Source organism: Zootoca vivipara, chromosome 11 (genome assembly GCF_963506605.1).
Source record: "Zootoca vivipara chromosome 11, rZooViv1.1, whole genome shotgun sequence".
Lineage (NCBI taxonomy): Eukaryota > Metazoa > Chordata > Lepidosauria > Squamata > Lacertidae > Zootoca > Zootoca vivipara.
The window spans coordinates 22,454,868-22,469,543 of NC_083286.1; the positions used below are offsets into that span (position 1 = coordinate 22,454,868).

The 14,676-nt window shown below is 42.1% G+C and overlaps 1 protein-coding gene across 3 annotated transcripts in view; it reads right to left on the reverse strand.

The window, feature by feature from the left end:
- The window catches only part of FER (FER tyrosine kinase), a 162,839-nt gene that overhangs the window by 56,301 nt on the left and 91,862 nt on the right, over positions 1 to 14,676 (reverse strand). For all 3 annotated transcript variants that reach the window (XM_035100139.2, XM_035100138.2, XM_060280166.1), the window contains 3 exons: positions 14,301 to 14,357; positions 8,991 to 9,106; positions 5,702 to 5,796 (listed from right to left, as the gene is read on the reverse strand). In XM_035100139.2, the coding sequence (XP_034956030.2) occupies positions 5,702 to 5,796; positions 8,991 to 9,106; positions 14,301 to 14,357 (268 nt within the window). The remainder of the gene's footprint in view (positions 1 to 5,701; positions 5,797 to 8,990; positions 9,107 to 14,300; positions 14,358 to 14,676) is intronic.

Consider the following 14,676-nt stretch of genomic DNA (forward strand, 5'->3'; position numbering starts at 1 on the left):
AACATCTGGAGGGTCGCAGTTTGGGGATGCCTGGTCTACACTGATCAACAGAGGCTCTCCAGGGATTTAGACCGGGGGCATTCCTAGACCTACCTGGGAGCATTCACCTCTTCCTAAACCTGTGGCATGGGTGCCAAGACAGAATTACATTTGGAATAAAGTTTTCTTTCCCTTGTTTGCTGCAGAAACTGTTAGTACTATGATTCCATTAGTTCTGGCTTTGTGTATTTTTAAAAAGAAAAAGAAACAAGAAACAGTTCTCAAATTGGAGAAGGTATTTTTTTTCGTTCAGCCTTTTTTACTGTATAGCCTTACACGGAAAATAAGTAGTGGTGTAATATACAATAGCCTAGCCAGAGGAGAATGATAAAAATGTCAACACCGTTTCTTATGGAGTATGCTAACAGGCTTTGAACTTATGCAATGTGCAAATTGAAATATCTGGCTCCTATTTCAAACAATTAATGATTATTCACCATGATAATAAGTGGTCAGCTTATGCTCTCCCATCCTCATTTGTTTTGGAATATTAGGCACCAAATGAAACATTAGAGCAACCAAACAAAGCATTATGGAATACTATTTTAAAGTATCCAGAAATGGCTAATGCTGTATCAGCAATATTTTGATGGATGAAATCAAAAGGAATAAGCTTTGAAATATTAAAGCCATAAAAAGCACACTGGCGTGAATTTTGCAGTTATATGCTGACACTAAAAAACAAACCAGTGATTCAGTAGGGACTGCATCTATATTAAACCATATGAAAACCATACACATTTAAAAGCTACAAATTAAAAACAGTATTATGTGATTGGTTCCCAGCTAAAGGGCACAGAAGGCAGAAAAATGGTTTCAAAATACATACCCTAAAATATTTTCCTTAAGGAGATCCCCACTTCTTCATCCTTTCAAGAATACTTTTTTTCTGCCCAGTCCACCTTAAATTTAGTACTTCTTTGAGCACATTATAATAAAGAAAAAACATTGAAATTGTGTCACGAGTCCCCCAGCTCAGATGGATACCTCAGCTGCATTTATGACCTTATAGGACTACTCTGCTTGTGGCAGTTCCATGCCACTGCAACTCTGACAGATCATCTGAATCACTCACCATGAGTAGAACTTTGCCTGGCATCATTCAAACCACATTTATGATTGCTGCCGTAGGCAAAATGGCAGCTTCTACTTACAGAAAAAAAGGCTGAGAATATCTATTTGCCACCAATAAAAGAAGGGAGTGGGCAAGGAGAAGCATGTGCCACAAACAAAGCAGCCATGTGCTTATGATCCTTAACAGAGTTGAGGGCAGAAACAATTGAAGTCACACTGGCTGAGAAGTGACGTGTTTAGAGAAACATGGCTGCTGAGATCATTTCAGCTATATAGGACTGAAACCTGAGCAATTGCTTCCTGCCCCTCATCCCTCGCCTTGCTCGTGTCCTTTGTATGTGGAAGCAATTACAGTCCTGGGAGTCGCTGCTTTCTGGTTAACTTTTCTAGTCATGCCTTGTTCAACTCTTACTCTAGTTCCAGGTTTCTATCTGATTTCCTGGGTGCAAGTGGATGTTTTCTTTCTGTGCCCTGTTGTCACCTTGATTCCTGAGAATCTTCCTCAGGCCTTCTTGCTCCCAACCTCAGCTTGTTCTACTTTAACTCTGATCCTGCTGCCTGCCTCTTGGTTTTAACCCTTTTTACCAGTCTCCATCCCACCCTTTTGCAACCTTTTATTTTGCCCTTCAGATATTTTGGACTACAACTCCCATCACCCCAATGATTGCCAAAGCCAGCTGGAAATCTTCGGGATTGCAGTACAAAACATCTTAAGGGTACTAGGTTGGGGAATGTTGGGTTTCAATACGTGAAATCCAACCCTGCCTCCCGCTTTTTGGCTCCAACTGTTGCACCCTTAAGAAATAATAATAATAATAATAATAATAATAATAATAATAATAATAATAATAATAATAATAATTTATTATTTATACCCCGCCCATCTGGCTGGGTTTCCCCAGCCACTCTGGGCGGCTTACAACAGAAAAATGAGATAAAATAATCTATTAAAAATTAAAAGCCTCCCTAAACAGGGCTGCCTTCAGATGTCTTCTAAAAATCTGGTAGCTGTTTTTCTCTTTGACATCTGATGGGAGGGCGTTCCACAGGGCAGGCGCCACCACCGAGAAGGCCCTCTGCCTGGTTCCCTGCAACTTGGCTTCTTGCAATGAGGGAACCGTCAGAAGGCCCTCGGTACTGGACCTCAGTGTCCGGGCAGAACGATGGGGGTGGAGACACTCCTTCAGGTATACTGGACCGAGGCCATTTAGGGCTTTAAAGGTCAGCACCAACACTTTGAACTGTGCTGGGAAACGTACTCATTTCAACTTCCCTGCTGATGACCTCACTCAGTAGTTTCATTTTCAAAATTATGGAGGACAAAAATGCCAGGAAGTCAAGCAGTGGTTTCCCCTGCACCACCTTCTGAAATTGGCTGCCCAAGTAGGTGTGCACACTTTACTGTGCAAAAGACCCCCCCCCTTTTTTTGCTTTCCCTATTTCAAGCCTTGCTCTGTCCCCTCTTCTATCATATCTCCATAGCACAGATGGGGGTACCTGCCTATATCACACAACTGAGTCATATTATCAAGTCCTCAGCTACTGGTCAGTTGGTTTGGACTCCTCATTGTGTTTTCATACCAGTCTGATAAAACCCAGTGTTGTGGGAAGAGAACAGTAAGTAGGCAAATCACTCCTTTGAATGAAGTAGCATTGATTAACACCCCCCTCCCCCAGTTAATATTTCTGTTCTTCCTTCTGCATCTTCCTCAAATAGCAGTGCCAGACCAATATCTCAAGACTAATAGACAAATATTGATTGGCTGCTATTGTGAAATAGGGCACACCCCATTATTTAATTGGTCCAAATGTCTTGTGGCATGACATGCTTCCTAAGGAAGCATAAGTAGACCACTTGTTGAGCACATCTGTCCCCTCACAGCACACACTTTGTGGTAACGTGGCTGCTCAGTTTGATATTAAGGAGGCAAGGTGCAAGCCTTTATTGTGTCAGTACTGGCTTCTTCACTTGAGAGACTGTAAAGCATGTAACAAATCCTTTTGACTTTCCCCTGTTATTTCTGCCAATTGGATCAGGCAGTATTCCTCCTTACGTTCATTGGGCCTACATTTTTTTGAGCTAGAGAAGTGGAAGTTTCAGCATACAAACCCAAGAGTTGTGCAGCTGAATAAACCCAGTACTGTAGTCAGTATTCTGTATTCAAATACCCTCCTTTGTCTGTAGCATGTGCCACAAGCAGAGGAAGATTAATCAAGGCACAGCTTGTCCTAAGTATTCCTATTCTGAAAGAGGGATATGTTTTCAAATAAAGCTGGTCTTCCAGATAGGAAAAGAACCACCACAATGCTGTGTGCACAATTCCCAACTAAAGACAGTGTATCCAGGTAAACACAATTGTGATATCGACTACTAGGAGGTCCAGCAGAATCAACAAGGTGCTGCTCCTTCTGTTTTCTGGTGTAGACCATCTATCAGGATGGCTAATACAGTTTCTATGTCAAATGTAGGCCTAAAGTCAAGTCACAATGCTGCAGTGACAGCAGAAGCCATGCCTGGCACAATTCCCTTCTCAAGGCTCTAGACCAAGCAACCACTTCCCTTGCCCTCCATGTTTCTTAAGCAAATTACCTAGCACTCACTCTCACATCATTCAGTTCCTCTACACCATGCGGCCCAAAGAGGGTTCCTTTTTCCTAGTCTCATTACTGTAGCTCCTTTTTGCCTCAGTTGCTTTCTTCCTCTGTCCTTCCCCTTCCCCTTCTAAGCCCAAATCCAAGTATGCATCCTTCCTCTAGTCTCCTTTCCTCGGAGCTTCTCCTTGGCTTCTCTGCATACTGGGACGTTTTCCATTCCACAACTTGCCCCTGCCGAAGCATTTAATCCAGCCTAACTGAAAACATTTTTTACACAGGAGCTGGACTGCAAGATGAACATTCCATGTCACCATACCACCTTAGCCAATCAAAGGCAGATGCTTCATTGCCATAGGAATAATATCATATCAATTGGAAGTGACAAGGTGGCTAGCTCTCATGCTGCCCTCCAGGCTTCTGTGAGTTCTTTTTACCAGACTATTTACACTAGTGAGATGAGATAAAAATACAAATAGTTGTCATTAAGCTCTAACATCTTGCTGCTCTTGGTGGAGGGCAGCCTTTTCCCCCTTTAATGCTGCATTTTTAGAGGAGAAATGAAGGAGCCAGCTGCAAACCATGTAGCCTGGTGAGAAGCCTTGCCCCCAGACATGCCAGACTGTTATATAAACTGGGCTACTGAGGCAAGACTTGCAACTAGTAGCAAACACTGGGTTAACTTTTTTTCTTTATTCACAAACCATTCATTCTTATTGTGCCTTTGTATTTAAAAATATCATTCATTATAGTACTAAATCTCATTACTTTACTTTGTCCTATTTGAATTTGCTTGATATGTTTTGTTATGAACTCTTTGTTTATGATGCTGTATTTTGGTACTGATCATGAGCTGCGTTGGCCATGGTACATCATGGAGAACAAAACATAAAAAACTAGATTTACCCTTTTAAAAAGTCAACTCAAGATTGATACATACAAATTGTAGGGACCCAAACCAGGAACCCAGGGCCTCTGGATGATGTTGGTCAAAATTTCCCATCATCCCTGACCATTGGCCATGCTGGCTGAGGCTGATAGGAGTTGGGAGTCCAGCAACATCTGAAGGCCCATAGGTTCCTCACCCTTGATATAAACACTTACCCTGTGTTATAATTCCACCCTGGTTTTGCACTCAAGAACCATATGGAATATTAATCTTGTGAGTGATATGGCAACAGCATATTCTCCACAATTCTCTCTCCAGAAATATATTTTTGTTACGGTAGCATAAGAGGCATGAGGTTCAGCAAAGATTATGAGACAGAAAGCAACTGACCTTGCTTCCAGTGACAACACCTCCTCACCTGTAACAATATTCATGCACCAAAAGCATTGAAAATACATGTAAGCCCAGGGATAGGGATGTAGCTCAGGTGCTGCTCGACCAGAACTCCCAATACCCTTGACCATTAACCTTCTTGCTTGACTCATGGGAGCTGGAATCCAGGAACACCTCAGGGAACACAGGTTCAGTATGTAGCCTAACCCTAATTGAGAACTTCCCTGTTCCCTTTAAGTGAAAGTAATGTACTGAATTACTGATTAATTTAATATTATAAAATAAGACTTTGACTTTCTGCTCTTCACATAGATATTCAGTATGTGGAATGAACATGGAATAGCAGATTGCACATATTCCCATGATTCATACTGATTTACAATGGGATGTGCCTATGAGCTATGACTTTGATACTGTCTCCACCTACTGGCAAAAACAAAATAACTCTTTGATTCTGAGTAAAATAAAAAAATTCCTTCAGTAGCACCTTAAAGACCAACTAAGTTTTTATTTTGGTATGAGCTTTCGTGTGCATGCACACTTCTTCAGATACACACAGAGACCCTTCTGTCTCTAAAGAGCAGATTATTTAAACTGAGAAGATGCAGAGGAAGGACAATGAGTATATCCAAACAAATGGGGTACTACATTTGAATGCTATGAGAATAAACCTGGGTAGTACAAGAATGCTATAAGAATAAATGAACACATTACCTGGAACAAGCTCCATAACGATATATATAGGTTGCCTTTGAGTGCAAACTCCTATAAGCTTTACCACATTCGGATGGTCATACTGTTTGAGTATTCTGAAAAAGGGGTACAAAGGTTTTATCATGTCATTGTATCAACTTGATTTCAGCTATGTAGGAAAAAAGTTACTGAGCACCTACATGATTCAAATAAACTCAGTTGAGTTTCAGTAAACATGAAAAAAAAACACATTCTACAACTGAAACCACATCTCACTAAGAAAGATGATAAAACTAAACCTCTTCTCAGTGACAACACACATGAAAGGGCATCAGGAGCAAATATTCATTTACTTTATCCCATACGTTTCACGGAAATACCGGTAATCATAGGGTAACTTTCAAAAGAAATTAAACACAACAATAGCACAATTTAAGCAAACAGGAAGATACACATAATAAATACTTATACAGGTTCGCTCATATCATCTAGAACCAACACAACCAGATTTCTAGAATGTGCAGGGAGTCTACTTGAGTGCAAAACGCTCTCCATTGTACACACCTGCCCTGAACATATAGGAAGCTGTAAGGGGCAGTGTGACAAAGGGGTGGGGCTAAAGTTGAGACTCTTTAGCAGATGTTGGCAACCTTATCCGAGGATGGGCCGGTCGACACTCCGTCTGCCGGAGGATAGGTTGGAGCGTGTGTGCACGTGCGCTCTTCCAGGTCGGAGGGGCACCCGTGCGCATGCGCACACGCTATTTCCGGTGCTCCTCTGACCCGGAAGTGCACCGGAAATAGCGTGTGCGCATGCACACGGGCGCTTCTCCGTTCTGCACGCGTGCACACATGCTATTTCCAGTGGACATCCGGGTTGGAGGAGTGCCTGTGCGCATGCACAATCAACCTGGAAGTCTGCCCCCGCGCTGTGCCACACCAGTAAGAGCGGGTGGCGGCAGGGGTCACCATGGGCTGGTTAGACAAGCCTTGTGGGCCACTACTGGCCCATGGGCCTTAGGTTGCCGACCCCTGCTCTATAGTCCCCTTTGGACTTAAGTTACCCCACCATGCAAGTGATAGGGTTAGAGTGCCATTTATTTTGATCAACATCTACCAGACGTAAGTACGTACAAGTAAAAATAGATAGAAAGCAAATATTCACTACTTTAGAATAAGCAGAAAATCCTGGAACAGATTTGAACATTTCCATGAGTTCAAATGGCATGTGATCACTCTCCAGTTGCAATCAACACCTGTGCCTTCTACCATCTTAATCATTTTAAAGATGTGAACAGAGAAGTTACACTGATTCATTTTCAACTTAAGCTCCAAAGAGATGTTCTCATTAACAAATTAACAAGCCATGGCATGATCTAGCTCTTCATATAGTTCTGGAAAGCCCAGGTGTACAGTTATGCCTCCCCCCACCCCCAATGCTAGGAGAGCTCATGATTACAAGACCCAGGAGAACAGGGCTTCAAGCTGGTATTAGAAAGCAGCAATTTACTACCTGAAACTTGCTCGAAACCTTTTGAGTCAATCATCATCAGGATATAGCACGACAGTTTGTACAAGTTACTAAATGGCTACTTTTCTTTGCACTACCTTAATGCTTGCCTTCTCCTTTGCTCTTTGAAGTTCTGGTATTGTTCCTCTGCCTCTTCTGTAAGACCCAAGGCTACACACACTACCCAAGCAACTCTTGATCCTTCCCATACCTCATGGCATGGACAAGTAAATCCACTAGTAGTACAGAGGTATATATCCCAATCCACCCCACCCCTCCTCTGCTTGGGAGTGCTGCCACTAGCATAGCACATCTACATACGGTAGCAACTCTACAATTCTATGATTCTGTCGTCTACAGGGCTCTCCACCACCCCCCCACAGACCCCCCACCCAGTCACACACTTGTTCTTACCATGAAGTCTAAGCACATGCAATCTACACAGAAAGACCTGGGCTGTTGGATTCCTGGGTGGAGGGCAAAGGACTTTTGCCTTGCCAAGGAACAAAAACATTGGGGCTCTATGCATACAGAGAGGCCAAGAGCGGCACTGAGTTAGATGTCCATGGCTGCTCCTCTTTGACTCCCAATGTACTTGAGTGCACATGGAACCTTTATACCAGGGTTGGGGAACCTGTGGCTCTCCAAGCATTGTCGAATTCTCATCCTCCCTACTGATGTGCTGGGTGAAGCTGATGAGAGCTGTAGTCCAACAACATCTGGAGGGCTGCAGGTTCACCATCCTATCCTTTATGCGATGCCTTCCACATTTGATTAGGTGGGGTGGGGAGGGAATGTAACTGAAATCACTAAAGATCTGATTAAGACTGTGAGGAATAGGCAGACCTCGACCAACTGCTTCTCCCACAGGCAAGGCTCAGCTCAAATTCACATTTTATCCTGTCAGTAGCCCTGGGAGATTCGTTCTGCACAACTGTGCAAGGATATGAAACCCAAGTCTCACAAATAGCTACCTAACTAGTATACTGCACAAAGCCACACTTGGGACACTGTGGCTGAGTTTAAACCAGGCATCCCCAAACTGCGGCCCTCCAGATGTTTTGGCCTACAACTCCCATGATCCCTAGCTAACAGGACCAGTGGTCAGGGATGGTGGGAATTGTAGTCAAAACATCTGGAGGGCCGAAGTTTGGGGATGCCTGGTTTAAACCTAGAGAAACATTAAAGGTTGTATAATATTTCAGCCAAGTACCGTTTTGAGATAGTTTTCTAGGTGGTTTATCCTTAAAGAAGAAGAAAACCACAAACCACAAAAACTGTAAGATGTCAATTGAGCCTCAGTAAATAATTCATAATGAAATTACTATAGTTCCAGGTTTCTTAGCAAAAGAAAGAAAGAAAGAAAGAAAGAAAGAAAGAAAGAAAGAAAGAAAGAAAGAAAGAAAGAAAGAAATTGAAAAAACCTATTCCATGTAGTCCAAGTTGTTTGAAAGGGTAAAAGAGTTTCTTGATGTCACTTACTACAATATTGCTCCAATAAGATAATCTAACTTGGAATGTTTTCCATTGTATGCATATTACACAATATGGAATTTCTGTCAACAGTTGATGATTATTTTCACCTTTGATATTATATCAGATTGCATATGACATTTTACTTCTTTCAGGGAAAATTAATTCAGGGAGGGCCTCCACCACCACTAATTTGAAATACATTTGGAAGTGGAAAGTATTGATTACTCTCAGACAATCTAGGAACTGTTCCCTGTTGTAGAACTGCATTAAATTTAGGTATGTAATGGATCCCAAGTGCACATTTATTCACATTTACACCACTCACCTGGCCTCTGATAAAAACTTTATTTTCAGCTCCTGGGGAAGGTCTTCTTTACATGTCTTTACAGCAACTGGAGTTTTATCTTTCAATATTCCCTTATATACTTCTCCAAAATTACCCTGAAATTGCAGATATTACAAATTGTCAGTAAACAAACTTAATGGCATTCCTCAGCAAAATAAAGTTCTACTGTGCAGAAAATATCACAGCTGTGTCAGTTAACAATATGCTTATATAAGCTCACACATGGGTTAAGGAAATAGATACTTCCCTTTTTAACTTATGGGAAGAATTTAAAAAGCCGATGAAATCAAGCTCAAGGCTTTAGTCAAACACTGCCTTTATATAATGAATGTTTAATGCCTTATAGACTGAACACCCCATTAATTTTATACTTCGCTCCATCCAGTCATCTACCACGGAAAAAGCAACTTAGCAATGTTTCACAAAAGATTTTGACACAAGAGTGGGAGAAGCACACTTCATTAAGGCAGTCTCTTCCCCCACTGCACCTGTTTATCTGCCTTGCAATGTCCTCTCTTCCCTTCCTGTCATCACTTTTCCTTCTCTGTAGGCAGCTAAGCATAGCGGCCAACCCAAACTCCTTTTCATGACTTCAGAGGAGGAAGTATATGACTAGTCCCAGACATTTAGCTTCTGTTTATTGGAAGAAGAAAAAACATTTTCTCCTAATGGTGGGAGAAAAGAGAGGAACCCAGCCTCAGTTAGGTGATCCTAGTGCTCTTCTATGCTCTCCCTCTTCCCATCAGGGTCTCCTCTGTTTAGACTTCAGCTGCTTTCAGATCATCAGTTTTGTAGGTGGGATTCAAGCACATACAGTCATACCTCAGTTTAAGTACGCCTCGGTTTGAGTACTTTCAGTTTAAGTACTCCGCGGACCTGTCTGGAACAGATTAATCCACTTTCCATTACTTTCAATGGGAAAGTTCGCTTCAGGTTAAGTACACTTCAGGTTAAGTATGGAGTTCCAGAACCAATTACACTCATACTTCAGGTTAAGTACACTTCAGGCTGAGTACTCCGCAGATCCATCTGGAACAGATTAATCCACTTTCCATTACTTTCAATGGGAAAGTTCGCTTCAGGTTAAGTACACTTCAGGTTAAGTATGGAGTTCCAGAACCAATTACACTCATACTTCAGGTTAAGTACACTTCAGGTTGAGTACTCCGCAGATCCATCTGGAACAGATTAATCCACTTTCCATTACTTTCAATGGGAAAGTTCGCTTCAGGTTAAGTACACTTCAGGTTAAGTATGGAGTTCCAGAACCAATTACACTCATACTTCAGGTTAAGTACACTTCAGGTTGAGTACTCCGCAGATCCATCTGGAACAGATTAATCCACTTTCCATTACTTTCAATGGGAAAGTTCGCTTCAGGTTAAGTACAGACTTCCGGAACCAATTGTGTACTTAAACCGAGGTACCACTGTCCTCAGGGCCGTTCTAAGCAGGTCGGGCGCCCTAGTGCCGTGGTGCGCAGATCGCTCCGGCGCCCCCGCCCCACCCCGTTTCTTCCCGCGGCTGGTGGGCGGGCGCAGCACACAGCGTGGTTTCCGCATGGCTTCGCTGCACGGCGCCCTGCGTCACCCAGCCTACCCCTAGAGCCGGCCCTGACTGTACTGGCATGTTCATGTTACACACTTGTGCAACAAACCCACTTCCATCTACCCCCGCTCCAAACCCACTCAGAATTTCTCCTAAACATAATGAGAAAAGGCAATGTAATGTGTGAATGATTGCTTGATGCAACATCAAATAACCTCCCTACAAACTTGCTGCAAAGAGTTCAAGATGAACTCTCAATAAATAGGATGCCTAGAAGGAGGTTTTGCGCAAGGGTTGTGATTTACTAGGACAGAGTATGTTTGGAGCCATCAGGGGTGAGCTTTCCCATCTGCTGTTGTGTATAAACCCTCATAAGGCCCTGCTGCTTAGAAGGTGGCTGCCTAAGGAGTCGGGGGCCCCTCAAGGAAAGTTACTTTACTTTCTTTGGCATTTTGGGGAAACTCCATTTTGCTTTTAGGCAGAGGAAAGGATGTGTTTGGATTAGGGGGGGCGGAATGTAAATATGCCACTAAGATACTGTCTTAAACTTTTGTAAATTGTGTTTTATTGTGTACATTTTGCATTTGCTTTTCTTTGAGAGTCTCCTTGGGGGTCTTTTTCACTGAAAAGTGCCAGAGAGAATCAAAACATAACACATAAAGGGTTGTAAGTGGCAATACAGCTACCACTAAAATGAATGGCAAGGCAGGGGCTGAGAATTCTAAAATGCCTCTCTCTTTGTTGGCAGCAACTGGGCGACGGGGGGGAGGGGAAATCTGCTACCAAGTAAAAATTAAGGCAGAAGGTGTGCCCTGATTTCTTATAATTTAGCAAAATGCTGAAATTAAGACTACTTAATAGTTTGTACCAAATGGGACAGAATTATTGTCCATCTGTCATTTCCCTTGGCTGATGCTTCTTGGACAATTATAACTTTTTGCAGAATAGCCAGGGGGTGGAGGAGATGATATCTTAAGAGGTATCAGCTTAGCTGTCAATTGCTCTTCATTCAATGCCTACACATTTCACTTTATACTTGGGTGTAGCTGATGGTCCGACAGGAAGGAAGGAATAGGACTTACAAAAATAACTGGATTTCTAAGTTGTTCAGGAAGTTTGGTAGACCTACTACTATTGACATTTGCCACAGGATATGGAATAATTAGGTAGAAGAGCTGAAATAACACAACTTGAAGTAATTTAATCACACCGTGAAATCACTTTAATCTAAGCCATTCTAGCCTTGAGGTACATGATCCAGTTTTGTCCAAGACTGAGGAGGCGGTATTTTGAGCTACAGAAATGCCTCTCCTTCCAGCATTGCGAGAATGTAAGAAGCCCTGGATCCCAGCAGGAGCTTACAGGTCAGGTCCTGCTATGGTGGCCATGTGCCTACTTCATACAGGACAATAATTGATTTGAATGGATGTCAGGGGACAGTCCTCTGTTTGGGAAGGAGGACATTTTTCTGCCTCCCCACTTCCAGCTACTCTCTGAAGACGGAGAAGAGACCCTCTTGAATATTAAGGGGTGGGGGTGGGGAGGGGAATGTCTAGACCATGTGAAAAATGAACATAATATTTTAGCTGCAGTTCATTCATTTTCAACTTTGTATTCTTGTTATTAAAGAAGCGCATCTATACATTCCGTTGTTGTGCCCATAACCTAGGTTTAAGGTACCATTTAGCTCCTAGCTTTTATATCTCTGTTTCTAATACTGTTCACAAGCAAGTGGGGGGAAATGCCTATCTCAGCTGGCATTTCTGGCAGGCCGATATAATATGAGGTTGTTTCCTGTTTTCTATATTGTGGTGTTTTATTTTAGGGTTGTTGTTTTTTTTAAAAAAGTTTTCATTCTATTTTAGCTATGGCATTTGGGTGTTCCTTGTAACAGAGATGCTCAAGTATAAAAATGAAAAAAATTAAGTCATCCCTTAACTCAGATGAAATAAACTTCCTAAGGCCACATCCAGAGAGGTATCATGAGCTGGTCTTGGGCTCACATCACAAACCAAGAGATCCCATATTTATGCAACTGTGGGATCACACAATTTAGTTTCCCCTGCATTATGGGAAGGCTGGCCCTACCATGCAGTAAGGCAAAGTGATTTCAGGTGACACTGTGCCAAGGTTGTGGTGGTGGGAACCAGATGAAAGCTGAAAATAGAATCTAACAAGGTTGGTGGTGGATTGGAGGGAAACACCATTTGGCCTCTACCTTCAATCCACAAAAGTGTTAGGTTGGCACTGATTGGGAGCAAAGGGAGATGTGCAGAAGAGGAGGCATACTCCCACTATTTCTCCAAATACAATCCATGGGCATAAATGAGAGGATCCTTACTTTACCGTCCAGGGGTCCTTTACCTTACTTTACCTTACCTAGTCAACACAGACATTAATAACTTGGATGAGTAAGTAGAAATTATGCTCAAGAGATCTCCATATGATGTCCAAACAAACCTGAAAACATCCTATACATGCAGAAGCCTCCCATTGTCTTGTGTGAGAGAAAAGTACAATGGGAAACTGCTGTGCATGCAGAGTGTGCTCCCAGCATTTAGCTCACACACAAAAGAGCGCAGGGAGTTCATAGGCAAGGCTCTGTGTTGCATCTGTACAGCACAACCCAAAGAAAATTAGGCATCTATAATAACCATTCACATTCATGGGATATAAGCTTACAGTTATGCACTTAAGTCCCATTTATTTTAATAGGATTTATGTGCATCTAACGTCCTCTGAATTTCACCCACAATGTTTACAGTGTGTTTCAAAACTGAAGGGAAAGGAACAGGGCTGTCTCAAACGTGTCGCGCGCCCTGGCGCCGTGGTGCCGAGATCGCTCCAGCGCCCCCCCCCGCTCCACCCTGTTTCTTGGCGCGGCTGGCGGGCCGGCGCCCTGGCATCCCTCGCCACCCAGCCTACACCTAGAGCCGGCCCTGGAAAGGAATGAGCTGGCTCATTTCATTACCCGCAGTGCTCAATATGGAGGTTCCATATTCCCCTAATCACACACCTGGGTTGAATGCACATGCAAAGCCTACTCTGTATATGCAATATGCATTGTCCAAACACTTGTAGCTTACACTAATACAGAGTATACAAGAGATTCTGACAGCTACTGCCCAGCATCCAAACACCACTCTGTGACTGGGGGCTGGAGAGACACATCCTGCTAGGACCATGTCACACAAACTGGCAACTGCAAGAAGGGTTGCAGCTGCTTCCCTTACTTAGAGAAGTCTGCGGGTAATTGAGCAAAGCTAGGTTGGCAAATCTATACAGCAGCAAAAAATATTTTTAGTAATGTTTTCTTTTGAATTTTGTTTTTTTTAAAAAAAAATGCGCATGTATAAGACGAGGGCTAATTTTAAAGCTAATTTTTTAAATTAAAAACCCTCGTCTTATAGACAGAAAAATGTGGTAATATTTGCATTACAAAAATAGCTTTCTATTTTAAAATTATTGATAACTTAGGACATATTTTTTTACTCAAGTTAAGCACTTTTCTATCCTGTTCATGCTTAAACTTCTCTCACTGAAGTAGGTCTTAAAATCTGCTTAACTTTGGCTGGGTCTGTTATATGCCATTTTTTTTAAAAAAAATTACAATTATTCTACAAAGCAATGTTACTATATATTGGGTGGTGGAAGAAGCCCACCATCCTTAATACCAAAAGTATACTTCAAACTCCAAGGCTAAGGTGTTCTTTTCCTCATTAAGAACAGGTGTTTACTTACTTTGCCCAGTAATTCTCCCAGTGTGACATCTTCATGATTGAGAATCCATTTTTTATCCTGCAGCAAGAAATACACACCAGTGTTTAGTCTACAAAATACTGCATTCCTATAAAACCTATGTGAGGTAGCAGGAATAGACCTAAAGGGATGATTCAGTAAGACTATTCAATCAGCAACATGCTAAGAACATAATCTCAAGAGTAAACTGCTACTACACAATAGGGTGTTAAAAGCATGCTACAGCAAATTTCTATCCAAAAATTAAGGCTTAGGTGTGATATCATAACATACAAAATTGCATGCTCTCCTTTATTAAATTCAGGGTAACTCTACCACTGTTATTTTAAGAAAGCTTTAAAAAATATGTAAAGGAACT